This window comes from Phocoena sinus, chromosome 10 (genome assembly GCF_008692025.1).
Source record: "Phocoena sinus isolate mPhoSin1 chromosome 10, mPhoSin1.pri, whole genome shotgun sequence".
In the NCBI taxonomy this organism is placed as follows: Eukaryota; Metazoa; Chordata; class Mammalia; order Artiodactyla; family Phocoenidae; genus Phocoena; species Phocoena sinus.
The window spans coordinates 36,170,820-36,192,679 of record NC_045772.1 but is presented as its reverse complement, the minus strand read 5'-3'; the positions used below and the strand labels follow the sequence as shown (position 1 = coordinate 36,192,679).

At 37.5% G+C, this 21,860-nt stretch overlaps 1 protein-coding gene across 4 annotated transcripts in view; it reads left to right on the top strand.

Annotated features, from left to right (window-relative positions):
* TMTC2 (transmembrane O-mannosyltransferase targeting cadherins 2) overlaps nt 1–21,860 on the top strand; it is an 847,045-nt gene that overhangs the window by 626,681 nt on the left and 198,504 nt on the right. For 3 of the 4 annotated variants that reach the window (XR_004351770.1, XM_032645685.1, XM_032645686.1), the window contains one exon: nt 21,277–21,384. Coding sequence is in view for 2 of the 4 variants with exons in the window: in XM_032645685.1 (XP_032501576.1) it covers nt 21,277–21,384 (108 nt within the window). In the remaining 2 variants the exon portion in view is untranslated. Of the gene's footprint in view, nt 1–21,276; nt 21,385–21,860 lie in introns of those variants that run through there. The other variant, XR_004351769.1, reaches the window with a different exon arrangement.

Genomic DNA, 21,860 nt, shown 5'->3' with positions numbered 1-21,860 from the left:
TAAGGTGTACAGTGTGTTACTTTGATACATTTATATATTATAATATTGCCAGTGTAGCAATATTTATCACATTACATAATTATACCATAATATTATTGTCTATATTCATTATGCTGCTCATTGGAGCTTTCTGGCTTAGTTCCTCCTCATTACAAAGTGGTATCCTTAAACTCCATCAATCTTATCCCCCCGTGGTAAGCACCATTTCCTCTCTGTTTTTTACAGGTTTGGCTCTTTTAGTTTTCACATATAAGTGATATCATACTGTACTCACTTAAAATAATGTGCTCAGGCTCCATCCACGTTGTTGCAAATTGCAGGATAACCTCCTTTCTCATGGCTGAATAATATTCCGAATAATGGTATTTGTTATTGTTAATAACTCAAAAGCCTGATTACAATGAAGATATTAATAACTGTACTGAGTATTGACCACTTAGTGTATATCTGACTCTGTTCTAAGTTCTTGATGTAAACCATCTCTAACTTTCATAATAATCTTCTGAAGAAGTGAGTGTTATAAACCCTACTTTTCAGATGAGGAAATGGAAATTCAGTGAGTTTAAACAGGTTGTCCAAAGTAATACAACTACTAAATTGCAAAACCAGCACTGCCCAGGTCATGCCGAAATCAGTGTTACATGCTGAACCATTTGTATGGTTAAAGCTTAGAGAGTACTTGAGGGATAGTGAACTGGAAGGGTAGGACCCTATGTTGTCAGTTACATAAGTAAGAGACAGCCTCTCATTCACCCCTTTACTTCTGATGCAATCCTCGCACAGGTTCCAGAGAGGAGGAGCTCAGTAATTCATCTGCTGAATAAGGAAAAGGAACTGGACCACACAGACTGGCAGCTCAGTGCTGTTCCATCACCCTAAACCTTGGAGTTGGCGCCTCATTACTAACCTTACCTCTCAATTTGCTGCCAGCATTCCAACAGGAGTTTTTTTTTCTTTTTAAAAAATATTTTCATATATTTTATGTTACTGATTGGTGTCCTTTATTTTCAGTTTGAAGAATTCCTTTCAATATTTCTTATGAAGCAGGTCTAGGGGTGATGAACTCCACCAGCTTTTATTTATCTGGGAAGTCTTTATCCCTCCTTCATTTCCAAAGAAAAATTTTGCTGGTATTCTGGTTGGTAGTTTTTTTTTTTTTTTTTTTTCGTTCAGCACATTAAATTTAGCAACCCACTCTCTCCTGGTCTGTAAGGTTTCTGTTGAGAAATATGCTTATAGCTATATGGGGGTGCCCTTGTTAGGTACAAGCTACTTTTGTTGCTTTTAAGATACTTTCTTTGTCTTTGATTTATAGTAACATGTCTTGGAGAAGATCTCTCTCTCTCTTTTTTTTTTTTTGCAGTAAGAAGATCTCTTTAAATTGAGTTTGTTTGGTGACCTATGAGCTTCATGAATTGTGGATACCAAATCTCTCCCCAATTTGGAAAGTTCTCAGCTATTATTTTTTTTAAATAAGTTTTCTTCCCCCTTCTCCCTCTCTTCTCCTTCCTAGGACTACAATAATTTGAAGATCATTACTTTTGTTGGTATCCTATAGACCATGTAGTCTTTCTTCAATCTTTTTTATTCTTCTATCTTTATTCTCATCTGATGAGACAACTTCAAAGGTCCTGAACTCTAATTCACAGATTCTTTCTTCTGCTTGATTCTTCTGTTGATGCTCTCTATTACCTTTTTTTCCTACTTCAGTCATTGTATTCTTCAGCTCCAGAATTTGTGTTTGGTTCTTTTTCATGATTTCTATCCCTTAATTAAACTTTTCATTTTTTTCGTGTATCATTTTCATTATTTTATTGAATTGGCCCTGTGTTTTCTTGTAGCTCATTGACTTTCCTTAAAGCAGGTATTTTGAATTCTTGGGTAAACTGCATATCTCCATGTCTTTGTAGTCAATTACTGGAAGATTATTGTGATCTTTTGGTGGTGTGTTCTTTCTTTGATTTTTCACTTTTCTTGAAGTCTTGTGTTGCTGTCTTCACATTTGAAGTAGTGATTATCTCTTCTAGTCTCCATTAACTCACTTTGGGAAAGAAATACCTTCTATTTGGGAAAGAAATACCTTCTATCAACTGCTAGAAATTCTGAGGCTTTCTCAGACCTCCTATGGATATGCCTGCTTGATGTTTCTTGCTCACTCTTGTGACAGAATACTTAAGCTTATATACCTTTTCTCAGTTCTGCAAAGCACCAGCCTGGGTGCTGACAGCCCCCCTTTTACTTTCCCAAGGGCAGAGGTAAAGCTCAAGTTTGTTGTTTGTCCCTGGCCCACAGATTCTGGCTGGATTTCTGAAAATGCTCACTAGGTGTCTGTCAAACCTTGCTGTAATTACTGTTGGTAGCATGCCTAAGGAGCTGGCTACAGGATGGCGGTATATATGAGTAAAATGTATAGAGCACTGGGGGTGCCCATTGCCTGGTTGGGGGATCTATGCACCAGGCATCCCCAGTGGCTCATGAGCAACCTTATTAATAGAGTCTGTAATGTAATTTGTAGGATCCATGTCCATTTAACACCTTCTGAAGGTCCTATCTGCTGCTTTCTCAGTCTTTCTCACTTCCCAGTTATATAACTCATGGATGGGGTGAGAGAGAAATGGGCCTCTTTGGCAAGATCCTGTACAGCCGGGGAAGCCAGGTACTCACTCACACACTTTTACTTTTGCCTGCAGGAGAAATCACAGGCTGAAATGATCTCTCTTGGCACTGAGCAGTGCCATGCCGAGGGAGAGGATAATGCAGATAAAGTCAAACTGTTCCTCTTACTCTCTCTAATGTGTCCAAACTTTTATTTTTTTTCTCCAATGGTTTTCTGAAACTTCTACACTGGAAAGCTATACTTCCACAAAAGCTCTTTGTCTGTGGGTGATTGTCTAAGACAGTGTTCTCCAAAGGCTCCTGGACTGTGGCGGAGAGGGGCTGAAGCCAGTTCATAAGACACTGCAGGGTCCACAGCTAGGACTGAGGTCTGTGTGCCTGTTAACCAGTGCATGGATGGGCAAGTCTCCTTCTGGGTCCTGTGGCGTATTGTGTTGAATCCTGTAGCTCCCACAAAGGTACTTTTATCTGTGGATGGATGCCAAATTATTGTTGGGGAAGGGATACAAGAGGGTGTTTTGTTCAGCTCTGTTGCTGACATCACTCCAAGGAGCTCTTTGATTCTGGATTTTTAAAAAGGAATGTGGAAAGATTATTTAAGGACAGTTGAAACTTTACTATGAAATGAACAACTATTTTATTTGTTACCAGTTAATCATGGTGAACACCTGTGAATCACTGCTTCTTACAGATTTTCCTTGTTTTCTTGTAGCCATATCTTGAATTCACTCTGGAAAATATCCTTCCCATCTAGTCAGTCATGTAACTTAAGTAAGATTGTGTCCATCCTCAAACCTTTCTGAGGGTTCTCAATAGTAGATCCAAACATATAACCTAGTGATTGCTTCAGGGATAGGTAAGGATGGTAGATTATATTATTTTGACAAGTACTCACACCCTCATACCCACATTCAACGATTCTTCTGCATATCAGTGATGTTCAGCTTGGTCATGTAATATGTTTTGGCCAACGCCAATAGTATGTGAAGAGTGATGATCTATGCCGCATCCAAACGATTACTTTAAACGTCCTGTCTGTTAGAGAATGGGTGTATCAGTCGGGATTTAAAAGGGGAATAGTTACTATGAGTTTTATAAAATGAGGAATTTATTTTAAGAATTAGAACTTACATAGTGGAAAGAGATGAAGAATTGAAGATATAGACAGAGATTTTGAGTATCAGAGAAGTCATTAATGAATCTCAGAAGTTAAGTACATCTGGCCATAGAAGGGGAAGTTTGTGGGGAGGTCTTTTGCCATGTGCGTCTACAACCAAATATTTACTGGTGAGTCTGACACCACTATTGGTCAACGAGATGACATTCAGAAAGGGTACTTAAATGCAGAGCGAAAAAGAGCAAGAGTAAATTACAGTGCACCCGGTCTATCCATAACTAGTCTGTCTGTATTGAGTCCATAAAGTTTTGACTTCCTCATCTATCCATCATGGTATCTTACTTTGATGTTCTTCAGAGAGTAATGGCCACAGTTTCACTTCTGCTTTGCAGATATAAAGCAAAATCTTCTTCTGGCCAACTCTAGTATGGAGCTTTAGAGGGAAGTAGATTCTGGAAAACAGTTCTCAGCTTAACAGATGAATAGTAAAAGGCACTACAATGGGTATTTGCCAACTTGGGACTACTCTTTCAACCTGGATCAGAATAAAGAATACGTGGAGTGGAACCACAGCTGAATAGAGCTTCAGACAACCAGCAGCTGTTATGTAACATGAACAAGAAAAATATTAAGTCATTGAGATGTTGAAGTTGTTTGTAATTACAGCACACTTGACTCATAGGGAAACTGATACTGGAAGTGAGGGGCTACCCGAACCCAAAGCCAAAAATACATATCATTTCTTCTATTGTTAGCTAGGGAAGAAAAAGGAATCTGGAAAAGAGTGACCTATGTTTTCAATATTTCATAAAATGCACAATGGATAACTTGGAGGACAAATGATGAAATAATAAATTGTCCTAGTCACTCCAGGAATGCAAGGGAAAAAAGAGACATAACTAGAGACTGTCATACAGAGTGAAGTAAGTCAGAAAGAGAAAAACAAATACTGTATGCTAACACATATATATGGAACCTAAAAAAAAAAAAGAAAAAAAATGGTCAGAAGAACCTAGGGGCAAGACGGGAATAAAGATGCAGCCCTACTAGAGAATGGACTTGAGGATACGGGGAGGGGGAAGGGTAAGCTGGGACAAAGTGAGAGAGTGGCATGGACATATATACACTACCAAATATAAAATAGATAGCTGGTGGGAAGCAGCCACATAGCACAGGGAGATCAGCTCGGTGCTTTGTGACCACCTAGAGGGGTGGGAGAGGGAGGGTGGGAGGGAGGGAGATGCAAGAGGGAAGAGATATGGGGACATATGTATATGTATAACTGATTCACTTTGTTATAAAGCAGAAACTAACACACCATTGTAAAGCAATTATACTCCAATAAAGATGTTAAAAAGAAAAAGATTGGAATGGAAGAATTAAAACTCTCTATATAAATAGACAATATTATGTAGAACATCACAAGACATTTCTAAAATACTCTTGGAATTAGGTCAAATTAGCAACCCACAGGGTAGAAGGCCATTATGAAAATAATAGTATTTTTAAATACTGCAACTAAGAAATAGAAAATCAAATAAAAATATAGAAGCATTTCCAATAAAATAAAAAGATATAAAATGTGTAAGATTAAACAGAAGATGTTCAAGACCTGTGAACTTAAAACTACTAATCATTGCTGAGAGAAGTGAGAGAAAACACAAACAAATGAAGAGATATACCAAATTCATAGATTGGAAACCTCAACATTATCAAGATGTCCATTCTCCCTCAATTCATCTGAAGAGTCAAGGGAATAACAATCAAAATTCTAGCAGATGCTTTTTGTCCTTTTGGTAGAAATTTGAATGATAGTTTTAAATTTACATGAAAATGCCAAGGACCTAGAATAGCTAAAACAATCTTTACAAAGAAGAAAAAATGGAGTAGTATTTCTGCTTGACCTATAAGTTGATGGAATAGAAGAGCAATTCCAGAATTAGACCCACACATGGTATATTAACTGATTTTCAACAAAGTTACCAAGGTAGGTCTTTGTAAGAAATGATGATTTTCAGCAAGTGATGCTGAGACAACTGAATAGCCAAATTAAAAAAAAAAAACACAAAAAACCTTGACTTAATGCTTTACAAAGAATACATTTGCTATGGGCTATAGACATAAATGAAAAAGCAAAATAAATATAGTTCTAAAAAAAATAGTAGAGTTTGTCTATAACCTTGGAGTAGGCAGATTCCTTTGGTCACATAAAGCACTAAACATTAAAAACTGATAAATTGGGCTTTGGTAGAATTAAACCCATATAGCCTTTAAGAAACACCATTCTACTTATATTACAGCACTCTATATTATTTGTAATATATATGTTATATTCTATTATTTTTAGTAGCCAAAACTTAAAAAAATACAAATTTTAATCCATAAAGGAGTTGATAAACAAATTGTTATATTTATACAGTGGAATACTACTCAGCAATAATAAGGGGTGAATAATTGAAACAACATAAAGATATGTAACAACACAGATGAATCTTTAAGGCAAGCTTAGGGACAGAAGCCAGACACAAAGAGTTGATGCTGTATGATGAGGATTGGCAAAATTTTTCTGTAAAGATTGTAAATACTTTAGGTTTTTAGAGTCACATGGTCTCTATGGAAAGAATTTCTAGAATGCTGTTGACCCCTTCTTTCACCTTGAAGAGGCTGTTTCCTCCTTACATAAGCCCTAGAGGGGCTTCAGAGACAAATTGAAGAATTTCACCTGTGTCTCCAGTTGGCTGAATGAATATAGTTTCATATCTGCACCTGAGAAGGCCCAGATATAAGAGACTGTGACCAGGGAGCGGCTCTCATAATAGAACAATGAGACATAGTAGCTTTGGGAACACTTTGTATGCCCAGAGTTATTCCAGGCCAAGGATGATCCATTTTCCAGGAAAAATGTAGGCTTTTGTTCAAGAGGAATGAGGTGACCCCCAAATAAAATCTTTTTCATAAAATCTTGAACAAAGGGCATTCACCCACAGGATGAAGAGCCTTGGCTAAGGCAACTGCTAGTGAGAGCCCCCAGCAATGGAAGTGTTTTGAAGAACCCATAAATATGCTCCTGTAGAAAGAATATTTATATATTTTGCATTGGCAAGCCCAAGGGAAACCAACACCAAATTGTATCTGTGCCAGTCAAGGGAGGTTTTTTTTGTCCTTTGCCTCTTTTTCTTCCCCTGTTTCAATCCTGAAGACCTGGATACAGCCTATGGAGTGGGGAAGCAGAAATGAGAGCCTCAGATGGAAAAAAGTAAGAAACTGACCACATCACCTTTTCTATTGGGACATCCAGCCTGAAAGCAGGCCCACTTTGAAAATTCAAGATAATTAGACTGTAGACATTTAAAAATAATTTTATTGAGTTTATGGGTTTGTGAACATCTTGCAAAAACCTTGCCCACTTCCAAAGATCTGTGGCCTGTAGGTTGGGAATCACCTCTTTGAAGAATCTGTATTTTAGTTTAATCCAAAGGGCTAACTTTCTAGTCATTTTTTAAATAAATCAAAATGCTTTAAGCCCTCTTGCCTCTTACTTATCTCCTACTCTACCTTGTCATTTCTTGGACATATCAGAATCATTTAAGCCCTCCTATAGCTCTATTCTTCTTTCTCTTGCTATTCTGTTAAATACTTCTTCAGATCCCATTAAGCAGTTCTTTGCTGTTCCCTGTATTCATCTTGCACTTAATTTTTTGCTCTTTTGTCATTCCTTTTGAGGGTCTGTTGAAGTACTCTCTACCTTTTAAAACCCTACCCATCTTTCATGGCCTATTTCAAATGTTACTTCCTTCATAATGATTCTTATTATTCAGTCAGAATTCTTCTCTCTCTTCTTTGAAACCTATTACCACATTGCTTGTAGTATTTAACATGCTCTGTGTTGTAGTAGAACTATTTTGGTTTTTCATTTTTAATTAGTAAACTAACATATGCATGCTTTCTTTAAAATTCCAACAATATAAAAGTATAAATAAATCTACCTTACTTGGGTACTCACCCTCATCCCTATTTCCACTCCACAGTGTAATATTGTGGAAACTTGGATGTTTATGTTCAGGTTCCATATTTATTAAATAGTCCCACATAGTCACAAGGTTGATAGGAGGATTAATTGAGATAATATATGAAAAAATATATAATACAGTACCTAGCATATAGTGATTACTTGATCTTAGTTATTTTTATTATTACGCTTATGTTATTGTTAACATCCTTTCAGATTGTTCCCTATGCATTTATAAATTTTTTAATAACATGCATATCTTTATGTATATGTACATCATGTTTCTTTTTGAAAATATAATAAAACAGACAGCCTACATATCATGGGCACATTGCCATCCCTTTGTCATCCATTGTCAGACATGGAACTTTATTGTTCTGATGCTTTCCTGTAAAAATGTTGCGTTGAATCTACTTTTATATTTTTCTTTCTGTTTAAGTATTTCTGAAGGATAGATTCTGAGTAAGAATTTGTTATGTCAAAACATGTAAGTATTTTAGATTTTGATAGGTACTGTGAAACGTTACCTGTTGATGCCTATTTCACTATACCTCTACCAGCATTGGGTATTGGTTTATTTTTTATTTTTTTAAATTTTTTGGACGAATTGGGTGGAAAAATGATATCCCATTACTATTTTAATTTGCAGTTCTCTGATCACTGGAAAGTCTAAGGATCTTCTATATATTTCTTTTTCTGCAAATTACCTCTCTGTTTAATTTTCCCAGTATTAAATAGGGTTGTTTTCTTTTCCCTGTATCTGGAGTATTGTCCCACATTATCTAGTACAGCTATGTATCAGCACCATCTTATTAAGTTTTACAAGAAAATCTCCTATGGATTTTAATTATAATTAGATGGATTTATAAAATATATAAAGTGTAATGGAGAGAATTAACTTTTTGGTAATATTGAGTCTTGCTATCCAGATTCAGAGATTCTCTATTACTCATCTATTACTTAACACCATGCCATTGAATATTGCCTAGCATTCTTGATTACCTGAATTGTATGAAGTGCTATATGTCCTGGCTTCTATGTGTGTGTGTGTGTGTGTGTGTGTGTGTGTGTGTGTGTGTGTGTTTCTAATTTGGAAAATTCAGTTATTTGAGCTCTCCTCTTCTTTTGTTTGAAGGGAAGGAGGATAAGAAGATATTAAATTTTAAATGTTGGAAACAATGCTTTTTAAGGCTTCTAACTTTCCCTCCAAAATTAGAATGGGGGAAAAGATACATTTGGTGAGTATGAGAGAACATTATTGGTGTAACAATTTTAACTTTGGCATGATTTTAAATGAAAATATGGCTGTTCCTTTGGCGTCTACATCACTTGTATAATAAAGGTTCAGCTACTCAATATGGCTGTGTACTATGGAAATATGAAGTTCTGAAATCTCATTTCTCCTTTCCATTGTTTATGTGTGTAAAAAACATAATAAAATTGAATAAATGTGATAATGTTCTGTATATAAAAACCATTTCAATAACCCTGTTACATTATGAAAGCATGAATATCATTTTAGTGACATCTAAATATTTTGAAGCCTCCTCTCCTTAAGTTTTGATGGCTACTTGAGGAAACAATTGTAATGGTAATAGTCAGATGTTTTCCATCTTTTTAGTAGAAGATGAAAGATCTAATCTCAACATAGAGCATAAATGACTTTGAATTGACAACTTGAGGAATTTCCTTGCCAATGAAAGGATGATTCTCATGAAGGTGTTTCTGAGCACCTCTGCTCCTGGCAAAAGAGCTTGCAAATATACTATTTGGAAGCACAAGTTTTCCTTGACTAATTTTATGGGGATCCCCATAAAGCAATTAGATCAGAGCAGAAGGATGGATCTTTTCATAAAAACCTTCACAATTTGGGAATATTTGATAACTGGCCCTTCTTTTTCAGATCACCAACTTTAACAAAACTTGGATAGTTACAGGATGGGAAATTTCATAAATAAATAAAAGCTGCATCACACTAACCTAGAGTCTGGAATGGTTTCAAATATTTCCTTTGATATGATTCCCAAATTCTATATGAAAGTAAAGTAATAGTGCAGAAATAAAACATAATGTGGCATGTCTAGAACTTTTATAACTAGCCTGACTTTGAAACTGAGTAAAATGAGTAAGAGATCAAAGCTTTAATGATTTTAGTTTTTCTCTTATTTTTTTTTTCTTTTGAAAAGTCTGATGTTCTATGGGGAAATTAGAACATTCTACACTTTAAAATAAAATCATATCTTTAGTCAAGTATATAATATTGATCCTTCTCATAGTAAAGATTCATAGGTACTATGAGATGGATTTTTATAGCATTAGTCAAAGTAGTTTAGAAACACTTGGCTAGGCCTGTGCTGAAAAAACAAAGTCTAGGAGAGGAGCAATTCTGAATATAATAATAATAAAATATATATTTTGTAACATCTTTATTGGAGTATAATTGCTTTACAATGGTGTGTTAGTTTCTGCTTTAAAACAAAGTGAATCAGCTGTACATATACATATATCTCCATATCTATTCCCTCTTGCATCTCCCTCCCACTCTCCCTATCCTACCCCTCTAGGCCACAGAGCACCAAGCTGATCTCCCTGTGCTGTGCAGCTGCTTCCCACTAGCTATCTGTTTTACATTTGGTAGTGTATATATGTCTATGCCACTCTCTTACTTCGTCCCAGCTTACCCTTCCCCCTCCACATGTACTCAAGTCCATTCTCTACAGCTGCCTCTTTATTCCAGTCCTTCCCCTAGGTTCTTCAGAACCTTTTTTTTTTTTTTTTTTTTTTTTTTTAGATTCCATATATATGTGTTAGCATATGGTATTTGTTTTTCTCTTTCTGACTGACTTCACTCTGTATGACAGACCCTAGGTCCATCCACCTCACTACAAATAACTCAATTTCATTTCTTTTTATGGCTGAGTATTCCACTGTATATATGTGCCACATCTCCTTTAGCCATTCATCTGTCGATGGACACTTAGGCTGCTTCCATGTCCTGGCTATTGTAAGTAGAGCTGCAATGAACATTGTGGTACATGACATTTTTTGAATTATGATTTTCTCAGGGCATATGCCCACGAGTGATATTGCTGGGTCGTATGGTAGTTCTATTTTTAGTTTTTTAAGGAATATCCATAGTGTTTTCCATAGTGGCTGTATCAATTTACTTTCCCACCAACAGTGCAAGAGGGATCCCTTTCTCCACACCCTCTCCAGCATTTATTGTTTGTAGATTTTTTGATGATGGCCATTCTGACTGGTGTGAGGTGATACCTCATTATAGTTTTGACTTGCATTTCTCTAATGATTAGCGATGTTGAGCATGGGCTTGTTGGCAAACTGTATCTTCTCTGGAAAGCTGTCTGTTTAGGTCTTCTGCCCATTTTTGGATTGGGTTGTTTGTTCATTTGATCTTGCAGTGCATGAACGGCTTGTATATTTTGGAGATTAATGCTTTGTCAGTTGCTTCATTGGTAAATATCTTCTCCCATTCTGAGGATTGTCTTTTCATCTTGTTTAAGTTTTCCTTTGCTGTGCAAAAGCTTTGAAGTTTCATTAGGTCCCATTTGTTTATTTTTGTTTTTATTTTGATTTCTCTAGGAGGTGTGTCAGAAAGGATCTTGCTGTGATTTATGTCATAGAGTGTTCTGCCTATGTTTTCCTCTAAGAGTTTTATAGTGTCTGGCCTTACATTTAGGTCTTTAATCCATTTTGAGTTTATTTTTGTGTATGGTGGTAGGGAGTGTTCTAGTTTCATTCTTTTCCATGTAGCTGTCCAGATTTCCCAGCACCACTTGTCTATTCTCCATTGTATACTCTTACCTCCTTTATCAAAGATAAGGTAACCATATGTGCATGGTTTTATCTCTGGGCTTCCTATTCTGTTCCATTGATCTATGTTTCTGTTTTTGTGCCACTACTATACTGTCTTATTTACTGTAGCTTTGTAGTATTGTCTGAAGTCATGGAGCCTGATTCCTCCAGCTCCGTTTTTCTTTCTCAGATTGCTTTGGCTATTCAGGGTCTTTTGTGTTTCCATACAAATTGTGAAATTTTTTGTTCTTGTTTTGTGAAAAATGCCATTGGTAGCTTGATAGGGATTGCATTGAATCTGTAGATTGCTTTGGGTACTATAGTCATTTTCACAATGTTAATTTTTCCAATCCAAGAAGATGGTATATCTCTCCATCTGTTTGTATCATCTTTAATTTCTTTTTTTTAATATATATACATTTTCCCCCATCATTATTGGAGTATAATTGCTTTACAATGGTGTGTTAGTTTCTGCTTTATACCAAAGTGAATCAGTTATACATATACATATGTTCCCATATCTCTTCCCTCTTGCGTTTCCCTCCCTCCAACCCTCCCTATCCCACGCCTCCAGGCGGTCACAAAGCACCAAACTGATCTCCCTGTGCCATGCGGCTGCCTCCCACTAGCTACCTACCTTACGTTTGTTAGTGTATAAATGTCCGTGCCTCTCTCTCACTTTGTCACAGCTTACCCTTCCCCCTCCCCATATCCTCAAGTCCCTTCTCCAGTAGGTCTGTGTCTTTATTACTGTCATACCCCTAGGTTCTTCATGACATTTTTAAAAAAAATTCCATATATATGTGTTAGCATACGGTATTTGTCTTTCTCTTTCTGACTTACTTCACTCTGTATGACAGACTCTAGGTCTATCCACTTCATTACAAACAGCTCAATTTAGTTTCTTTTTTTTTTTTAATTTAGTTTCTTTTTATGGCTGAGTAATATTCCATTGTATATATGTGCCACATCTTCTTTATCTGTTCATCCAATGAGGGGCACTTAGGTTGTTTCCATCTCCGGGCTATTGTAAATAGAGCTGCAATGAACATTTTGGTACATGACTCTTTGTGAATTATGGTTTTCTCAGGGTATATGCCCAGTAGTGGGATTGCTGGGTCATATGGTAGTTCTATTTGTAGTTTTTTAAGGAACCTCCACACTGTTCTCCATAGTGGCTGAACCAATTCACATTCCCACCAGCAGTGCAAGAGTGTTCCCTTTTCTCCACACCCTCTCCAGCATTTATTGTTTCTACATTTTTTGATGATGGCCATTCTGACTGGTGTGAGATGATATCTCATTGTAGTTTTGATTTGCATTCCTCTAATGATTAATGATGTTGAGCATTCTTTCATGTGTGTGTTGGCAGTCTGTATATCTTCTTTGGAGAAATGTCTATTTCGGTCTTCTGCCCATTTTTGGATTGGGTTGTTTGCTTTTTTGTTATTGAGCTGCATGAGCTGCTCATAAATTTTGGAGATTAATCCTTTGTCAGTTGCTTCATTTGCAAATGTTATCTCCCATTCTGAGGGTTGTCTTTTGGTCTTGGTTATGGTTTCCTTTGCTGTGTAAAAGCTTTGAAGTTTCATTAGGTCCCATTTGTTTATTTTTGTTTTTATTTCCATTTCTCTAGGAGGTGGGTCAAAAAGGATCTTGCTGTGATTTATATCATAGAGTGTTCTGCCTATGTTTTCCTCTAAGAGTTTGATAGTTTCTGGCCTTACATTTAAGTCTTTAATCCATTTTGAGCTAATTTTTGTGTATGGTGTTAGGGAGTGATCTAATCTGATAGTTTTACATGTAGCTGTCCAGTTTTCCCAGCACCACTTATTGAAGAGGCTGTCCTTTTTCCACTGTACATTCCTGCCTCCTTTATCAAAGATAAGGTGACCATATGTGCTTATCTCTGGGCTTTCTATCCTGTTCCATTGATCTATCTTTCTGTTTTTATGCCAGTACCATACCGTCTTGATTACTGTAGCTTTGTAGTATAGTCTGAAGTCAGGAAGCCTGATTCCTCCAGCTCCGTTTTTGGCTCTCAAGATTGCTCTGGCTATTCAGGGTCTTTTGTGTTTCCATACAAATTGTGAAATTTTTTGTTCTAGTTTTGTGAAAAATGCCAGTGGTAGTTGGATAGGGATTCCATTGAATCTATAGATTGCTTTGGGAAGTAGAGTCATTTTCACAATGTTGATTCTTCCAATCCAAGAACATGGTATATCTCTCCATCTGTTTGTATCATCTTTAATTTCTTTCATCAGTGTCTTATAATTTTCTGCATACAGGTCTTTTGTCTCCTTAGGTAGGTTTATTCCTAGATATTTTATTATTTTTGTTGCCGTGGTAAATGGGAGTGTTTTCTTGATTTCACATTCAGAGTTTTCATCATTAGTGTATAGGAATGCCAGAGATTTCTGTGCATTAATTTTGTGTCCTGCTACTTTACCAAATTCATTGATTAGCTCTAGTAGTTTTCTGGTAGCATCTTTAGGATTCTCTATGTAGAGTATCATGTCATCTGCGAACAGTAACAGCTTTACTTCTTCTTTCCTGATTTGGATTCCTTTTATTTCCTTTTCTTCTGATTGCTGCGGCTAAAACTTCCAAAACTATGTTGACTAAGAGTGGTGAGAGTGGGCAACCTTGTCTTGTTCCTGATCTTAGTGGAAATGGTGTTAGTTTTTCACCATTGAGGATGATGTTGGCTGTGGGCTTGTCATATATGGCCTATATTATGTTGAGGAAAGTTCCCTCTATGCCTACTTTCTGGAGGGTTTTTATCATAAATGGGTGTTGAATTTTGTCAAAAGCTTTCTCTGCATCTGTTGAGATGATCATATGGTTTATCTCCTTCAATTTGTTAATATGGTTTATCACATTGATTGATTTGCGTATATTGAAGAATCCTTACTTTCCTGGAATAAACCCCACGTGATCATCGTGTATGATCCTTTTAATGTGCTGTTGGATTCTGTTTGGTAGTATTTTGTTGAGGATTTTTGCATCTATGTTCATCAGTGATATTGGCCTGTAGTTTTCTTTCTTTGTGACATCCTTGTCTGGTTTTGGTATCAAGGTGATGGTGGCCTCGTAGAAGGAATTTGGGAGTGTTCTTCCCTCTGCTATATTTTGGAAGAGTTTGAGAAGGATAGGTGTTAGCTCTTCTCTCAGTGTGTGATAAAATTCACCTGTGAAGCCATCTGGTCCTGGGCTTTTGTTTGTTGGAAGATTTTAAATCACAGTTTCAATTTCAGTGCTTGTGATTGGTCTGTTTATATTTTCTATTTCTTCCTGATTCAGTCTTGGCAGGGTGTGCGTTTCTAAAACTTTGTCCATTTCTTCCAGATTGTCCATTTTATTGGCATAGAGTTGTTTGTAGTAATCTCTCATGATCTTCTGTATTTCTGCAGTGTCAGTTGTTACTTGTCCTTTTTCATTTCTAATTCTACTGATTTGAGTCTTCTCCCTTTTTTTCTTGATGAGTCTGGCTAATGGTTTATCTATTTTGTTTATCTTCTCAAAGAACCAGCTTTTAGTTTTATTGATCTTTGCTATTGTTTCCTTCATTTCTTTTTCATTTTTTCTGATCTGATTTTTATGATTTCTTTCCTTCTGCTAATTTTGGGGATTTTTCGTTCTTCTTTCCCTAATTGCTTGAGGTGCAAGTTAGGTTGGTTATTCGAGATGTTTCCTGCTTCTTCAGGTGGGCTTGTATTGCTATAACTTCCCTCTTAGAACTGCTTTTGCTGCATCCCATAGGTTTTGGGTCATCGTGTCTCTATTTTCATTTGTTTCTAGGTATTTTTTAATTTCCTCTGTGATTTCTTCAGTGATCACTTGATTATTAAGTAGTGTATTGTTTAGCCTCCATATGTATGTATTTTTTACAGATCTTTTCCTGTAATTGATATCTAGTCTCATGGCGTTGTGGTCGGAAAAGATACTTGATACAATTTCAATTTTCTGAAATTTACCAAGGCTTGATTTGTGACCCAAGATATGATCTATCCTTGAGAATGTTCCATGAGCACTTGAGAAAAATGTGTATTCTGTTGTTTTTGGATGGAGTGTCCTATAAGTATCAATTAAGCCCATCTTGTTTAATGTATCATTTAAAGCTTGTGTTTCCTGATTTATTTTCATTTTGGATGATCTGTCCATTGGTGAAAGTGGAGTGTTGAAGTCCCCTACTATGAATGTGTTACTGTCGATTTCCCCTTTTATGGCTGTTAGTATTTGCCTTATGTATTGAGGTGCTCCTATGTTGGGTGCATAAATATTTACAATTGTTATATCTTCTTCTTGGATCGATCCCTTGATCGTTATGTAGTGTCCTTCTTTGTCTCTTCTAATAGTCTTTATTTTAAAGTCTATTTTGTCTGATATGAGAATTGCTACTCCAGCTTTCTTTTGGTTTCCATTTGCATGGAATATCTTTTTCCCTCCCCTTAGTTTCAGTCTGTATGTGCCTCTAGGTCTGAAGTGGGTCTCTTGTAGACAGCAAATATATGGGTCTTGTTTTAGTATCCATTCAGCCAATCTGTGTGTTTTGGTGGGAGCATTTAGTCCATTTACATTTAAGGTAATTATCAATGTGTATGTTCCTATTCCCATGTTCTAAATTGTTTTGGGTTTGTTATTATAGGTCTTTTCCTTCTCTTGTGTTTCTTGCCTAGAGAAGTTCCTTTAGCATTTGTTGTAAAGCTGGTTTGATGGTGCTGAACTCTCTCAGCTTTTGCTTGTCTGTAAAGGTTTTAATTTCTCCATCAAATCTGAATGAGATCCTTGCTGGGTAGAGTAGTCTTGGTTGCAGGTTTTTCTCCTTCATCACTTTCAGTGTGTCCTGCCAGTCCCTTCTGGCTTGCAGAGTTTCTGCTGAGAGATCAGCTGTTAACCTTATGGGGATTCCCTTGTGTGTTATTTGTTGTTTTTCCCTTGCTGCTTTTAATATGCTTTCTTTGTATTTAATTTTTGACAGTTTGATTAATATGTGTTTTGGCATATTTCTCTTTGGATTTATCCTGTATGGGATTCTCTGTGCTTCCTGGACGTGATTAACTATGTCCTTTCCCATATTAGGGAAGTTTTCAACTATAAGCTCTTCAAATATTTTCTCAGTCCCTTTCTTTTTCTCTTCTTCTGGAACCCCTATAATTCGAATGTTGGTGCATTTAATGTTGTCCCAGAGGTCTCTGAGACTGTCCTCAGGTCTTTTCATTCTTTTTCCTTTATTCTGCTCTGCAGTAGTTATTTCCACTATTTTATCTTCCAGGTCACTTATCCATGCTTCTACCTCAGTTATTCTGCTATTGATCCCATCTATAGTCTTTTTCATTTCATTTATTGTGTTGTTCATCATTGTTTGTTTCATCTTTAGTTCTTCTACGTCCTTGTTAAATGTTTCTTGCATTTTGTCCATTCTGTGCCCAAGATTTTGGATCATCTTTACTATCATTATTCTGAATTCTTTTTCAGGTAGACTGCCTATTTCCTTTTCATTTTTTAGGTCTCGTACATTTTTATCTTGCTCCTTCATCTGCTGTGTGTTTTTCTGTCTTCTCATTTTGCTTATCTTACTGTGTTTGGGGTCTCCTTTTTGCAGGCTGCACTTTCGTAGTTCCCGTTGTTTTTGATGTCTGTCTGCAGTGGCTAAGGTTGGTTCAGTGGGTTGTGTAGGCTTCCTGGTGGAGGCGACTAGTGCCTCTGTTCTGGTGGATGAGGCTGGATCTTGTCTCTCTAGTGGGCAGGTCCACGTCTGGTGGTGTGTTTTGGGGTGTCCGTGGACTTATTATGATTTTAGGCAGCTTCTCTGCTAATGGGGGGTGTTGTGTTCCTGTCTTGCTTGTTGTTTGGCATAGGTTGTCCAGCACTGTAGCTTGCTGGGCGTTGAGGGAAGCTGGGTGCTGGTGTTGAGATGGAGATCTCTGGGAGATTTTCGCCATTTGATATTATGTGGAACTGGGAGGTCTCTTGTGGACCAGTGTCCTGAAGTTGGCTGTCCCACCTCAGAGGCACAGCACTGACTCCTGGCTGCAGCACCAAGAGCTTTTCATACACACAGCTCAGAATAAAAGGGAGAAAAAGTAGAGAGAAAGAATTAGTAGAAGTAGGAGGAAAGAAAGAAGGAAAGAAAGAGGGAAAGAAAGAAGGAAAGAAAGGAGGGAAGGAAGGAAGGAAGAAAGAAAGAAGAAAAGAAGGAAAGCAGGAAAAGGAAAGGAGGGAGGGAGGGAGGAAGGAAGGAGGGAAGGAAGAAAAAAAGAAAGAAAGAAAGAAGATACGGTAAAATAAAATAAAATATAATAAAGTTATTAAATTAAAAATATTTAGAAAAAAAAGGGATGGTTAGAACCTTAGGACAAATGGTGGAAGCAAAGCTATACAGACAAAATCTTACACAGAAGCGTACACATACACCCTAACAAAAAGAGGTAAAGGGGAAAAAATCATAAATCTTGCTCTCAAAGTCCATCTTCTCAATTTGGGATGATTCGTTGTCGAAAGGAAGGAAGGAAGGAAGAAAGAAAGAAGGTAAAGTATAATAAAATTATTAAAATTAATTATTAAGAAAAAAATTTTAAAAAAAAACAAAAAAGGACAGATAGAACCCTAGGACAAGTGGTGGAAGCAAAGCTATACAGACAAAATCTCACAAAGAAGCATACACATACACACTCACAAAAAGAGGAAAAGGGGAAAAAAATCATAGATCTTGCTCTCGAGGTCCACCTCCTCAATCTGGGATGATTCGTTGTCTATTCATGTATTCCACAGATTCAGGGAACATCAAGTTGATCGTGGAGCTTTAATCCGCTGCTTCTGAGGCTGCTGGGAGAGATTTCCCTTTCACTTCTTTGTTCTCACAGGTCCCCGGGGCTCAGCTTTGGATTTGGCCTCGCCTCTGCATGCAGGACGCCGGAGGGCGTCTGTTTTTTGCTCAGACAGGACGGGGTTAAAGGAGCCGCTGATTGGGGACTCTGGCGCACTCAGGCTGGGGAGGAGGGTAGGGGCACGGCGTGCGGGGCGGGCCTGCGGCGGCAGAGGCCGGCGTGACGTTGCACCAGCCTGAGGGCAGCCGTGCGTTCTCCCGGGGAAGTTGTCCCTGGATCCCGAGAAACTGGCAGTGGCGGGCTGCACAGGCTCCCCGGAAGAGGGGTGTACATAGTGACCTGTGTTCGCACACAGGCCCCTTGGTGGCGGCAGCAGCAGCCTTAGCGTCTCCCGCCCGTCTCTGGGGTCCGCGCTTTTTGCCGCGGCTCGCGCCCGTCTCTGAGGTTCGCGCTTTTAGCCACGGCTGGGGCCTGTCTCTGTAGCTCCTTTAAGCAGGGATCTTAATCCCCTCTCCTCGCGCACCAGGAAACAAAGAGGGAAAAAAAAGTCTCTTGCCTCTTCGGCAGGTCCAGACTTTTCCCAGGACTCCCTCCCGGCTAGCCGTGGCGCACTAACTCCGTGCAGGCTGTGTTCACGCCGCCAACCCCAGTCCTCTCCCGGCGCTCCGACCGAAGCCCGAGCCTCCTTTCTGGTGTATCTGTGGGGAGGAAGGTGATCTCCGCGTCTTACTCTTCCGCCATCTTCCCGGAAGCCCCCCATCTTTAATTTCTTTCATCAGTGTCTTATAGTTTTCTGCATACAGGTCTTTTGTCTCCTTAGGTAGGTTTATTCCTAGGTATTTTATTCTTTTTGTTGTAGTGGTAAATGTGAGTGTTTCCTTAATTTCTCTTTCAGATTTTTCATCATTAGTGTATAGGAATGCAAGAGATTTCTGTGCATTTATTTTGTATACTGCAACTTTACCAAATTCATTGATTAGCCCTAGTAGTTTTCTGGTAGCATCTTTAGGATTCTCTGTGTATAGTGTCATGCCATCTGCAAATTGTGACAGCTGCTTCTTTTCCTGTTTGGATTCCTTTTATATCTTTTTGTTCTCTGATTGCTGTGGCTAAAACTTCCAAAACTATGTTGAATAATAGTGGTGAGGGTGGACAACCTTGTCTTGTTCCTGATCTTAGAGGAAATGGTTAGAGTTTTTCAGCATTGAGAATGATGTTGGCTGTGGGTTTGTCATGTCTGGCCTTTATTATGTTGAGGTAAGTTCCCTCTATGCCTACTTTCTGGAGGGTTTTTATCATAAATGGGTGTTGAATTTTGTCAAAAGCTTTCTCTGCATCTATTGAGATGATCATTTGGTTTTTATTCTTCAATTTGTTAATATGGTGTATCACATTGATTGATTTGCATATATTGAAGAATCCTTGCATACCTGGGATAAACCCCAGCTGACCATGGTATATGGCCCTTTTAATGTGCCGTGGGATTGTTTGCTAGTAGTTTGTTGAGGATTTTTACTCCTATGTTCATCAGTGATATTGGCCTGTAGTTTTCTTTTTTTGTGACATCTTTGTCTGGTTTTAGTGTCAGGGTGATGGTGGCTTGCTAGAATGAGTTCGGGAGTGTTCTTGCCTCTGCTATATTTTGGAAGAGTTTGAGAAGGATAGGTGTTAGCTCTTCTCTAAATGTTTGGTAGAATTCACCTGTGAAGCCATCTGGTCCTGGGCTTTTGTTTGTTGGAAGATTTTTAATCACTTTAAACTTCAGTGCTTGTGATTGGTCTGTTTATATTTTCTATTTCTTCATGGTTCAGTCTTGGAAGATTGTGCTTTCTAAGAATTTGTCCATTTCTTCCAGGTTGTCCATTTTTTTGGCATATAGTTGCTTGTAGTAATGTCTCATGATCCTTTGTATTTCTGCAGTGTCAGTTGTTACTTTTTTTTAAATTTCTAATTCTATTGATTTGAGTCTTCTCCCTTTTTTTCTTGATGAGTCTGGCTAATGGTTTATATATTTTGTTTATCTTCTCAAAGAACCAGCTTTTAGTTTTATTGATCTTTGCTATTGTTTCCTTTATTTCTTTTTCATTTATTTCTGATCTGATCTTATGATTTCTTTCCTTCTGCTAACTAGGTTTTTTGGTTCTAATAAAAAATATTATTAAATGAAATATTATAGAGTATATTCTTCAGTTCAATATGAATCTGCAGGAAAGTATTGCTACATGTTATGATAGAACAAAACTTTATCAAATACCTTCCTTTCCCTGGGCATAAAAGTTCTTTCTTGTAATATAGCAGATTGTGTGTTTAGGAGGAGGAGTTGGCAATGGGTAATTCCAAAAGAGGGAAATAAAAAATCAAATTGATTTGGTGTTATAAAATACTATTGACATTGAGTTTTGTATTAAATTTCTCTTCCTATATCTTTTCAGGAGAGTCATTTCTAAGAAGATTGCATTGTTTGGGCATGGGCAAACTGAAGTATTTAATTACCCTCTGGAATGATCCAATTAGGATTTTTGACTGAGTCTCTTTTCTCAAGAAGCTGCTCTCTCAGATCTTGAACTGAAATCAGTGATTTCCCTTGCTTGTATAACACTAGCTATACCAGTGGCTCTTAAGCTTGAGCATACATCAGAATCACCAGGAGAGCTTGTTAAACCGCAGACTCAGGGGCTCTACGGCAGGAGTAAGTGATTTAGTAGATGGGGGAGAGCCAGGTGACTTGAATATCTATCAGTTCTCAGGTGATGCTGATAGAGTAGCTTTGCAAACCGTTGGTTTATATACCGTGTTTGGCTTGTAGCATCTGCTTTCTCCTTTTCTTCAAACCTGAAGGTGCCTGCTTCTGAATCTAATGGTTTGGAATTTCTTTGTATTTTCATCTTCAGGACCAATGGAAACCTAAGCAGGAGGTGTATACTAATCCCGTCCTCAAAAAGTCATTGTTAAGTCCACTACGACTCTCAGTTTGGCTGACTTGTGCTCCGGTTCCAAAGGTAACTTTAAAATTCTTTATTTCTCTCAAGTGTACCAGATTTTTTCCTCGACAGTCTTCTTAGTGGTTTTTTATTATTATTATTATTTTGTTCTAAGTGACAGACTCCTAGTGTATCGCCTGCTTCTTTTCATAGATTTTATAAGTTTTAACCAGATGAATTTTCCACAACACTGCTTTGCCTATACCACTCTTTCCTGAGTGATTAAGTGAAATAACATATATGAATGTTTAAGAGTTTGAATGCCTCATTTAAATTGTCATTATGCTTAAAATCCTGCAGTTGCTTTCAATGCCTAGAAACATTCCCCAGCTATTGACCTATGAGCTAGGAAGGTGATAAAGTTTTCCAGAGTGAACCCACTCTTTTCTATCTCTTAGGTCTTGTTGTAGTTGTTGTTCAGATTGTCTCCTCCGCCCAAGGAATTTAGATTATTTACTTGTTCATGTTGGAACTAAGGTTTGGAAATGTGGGTT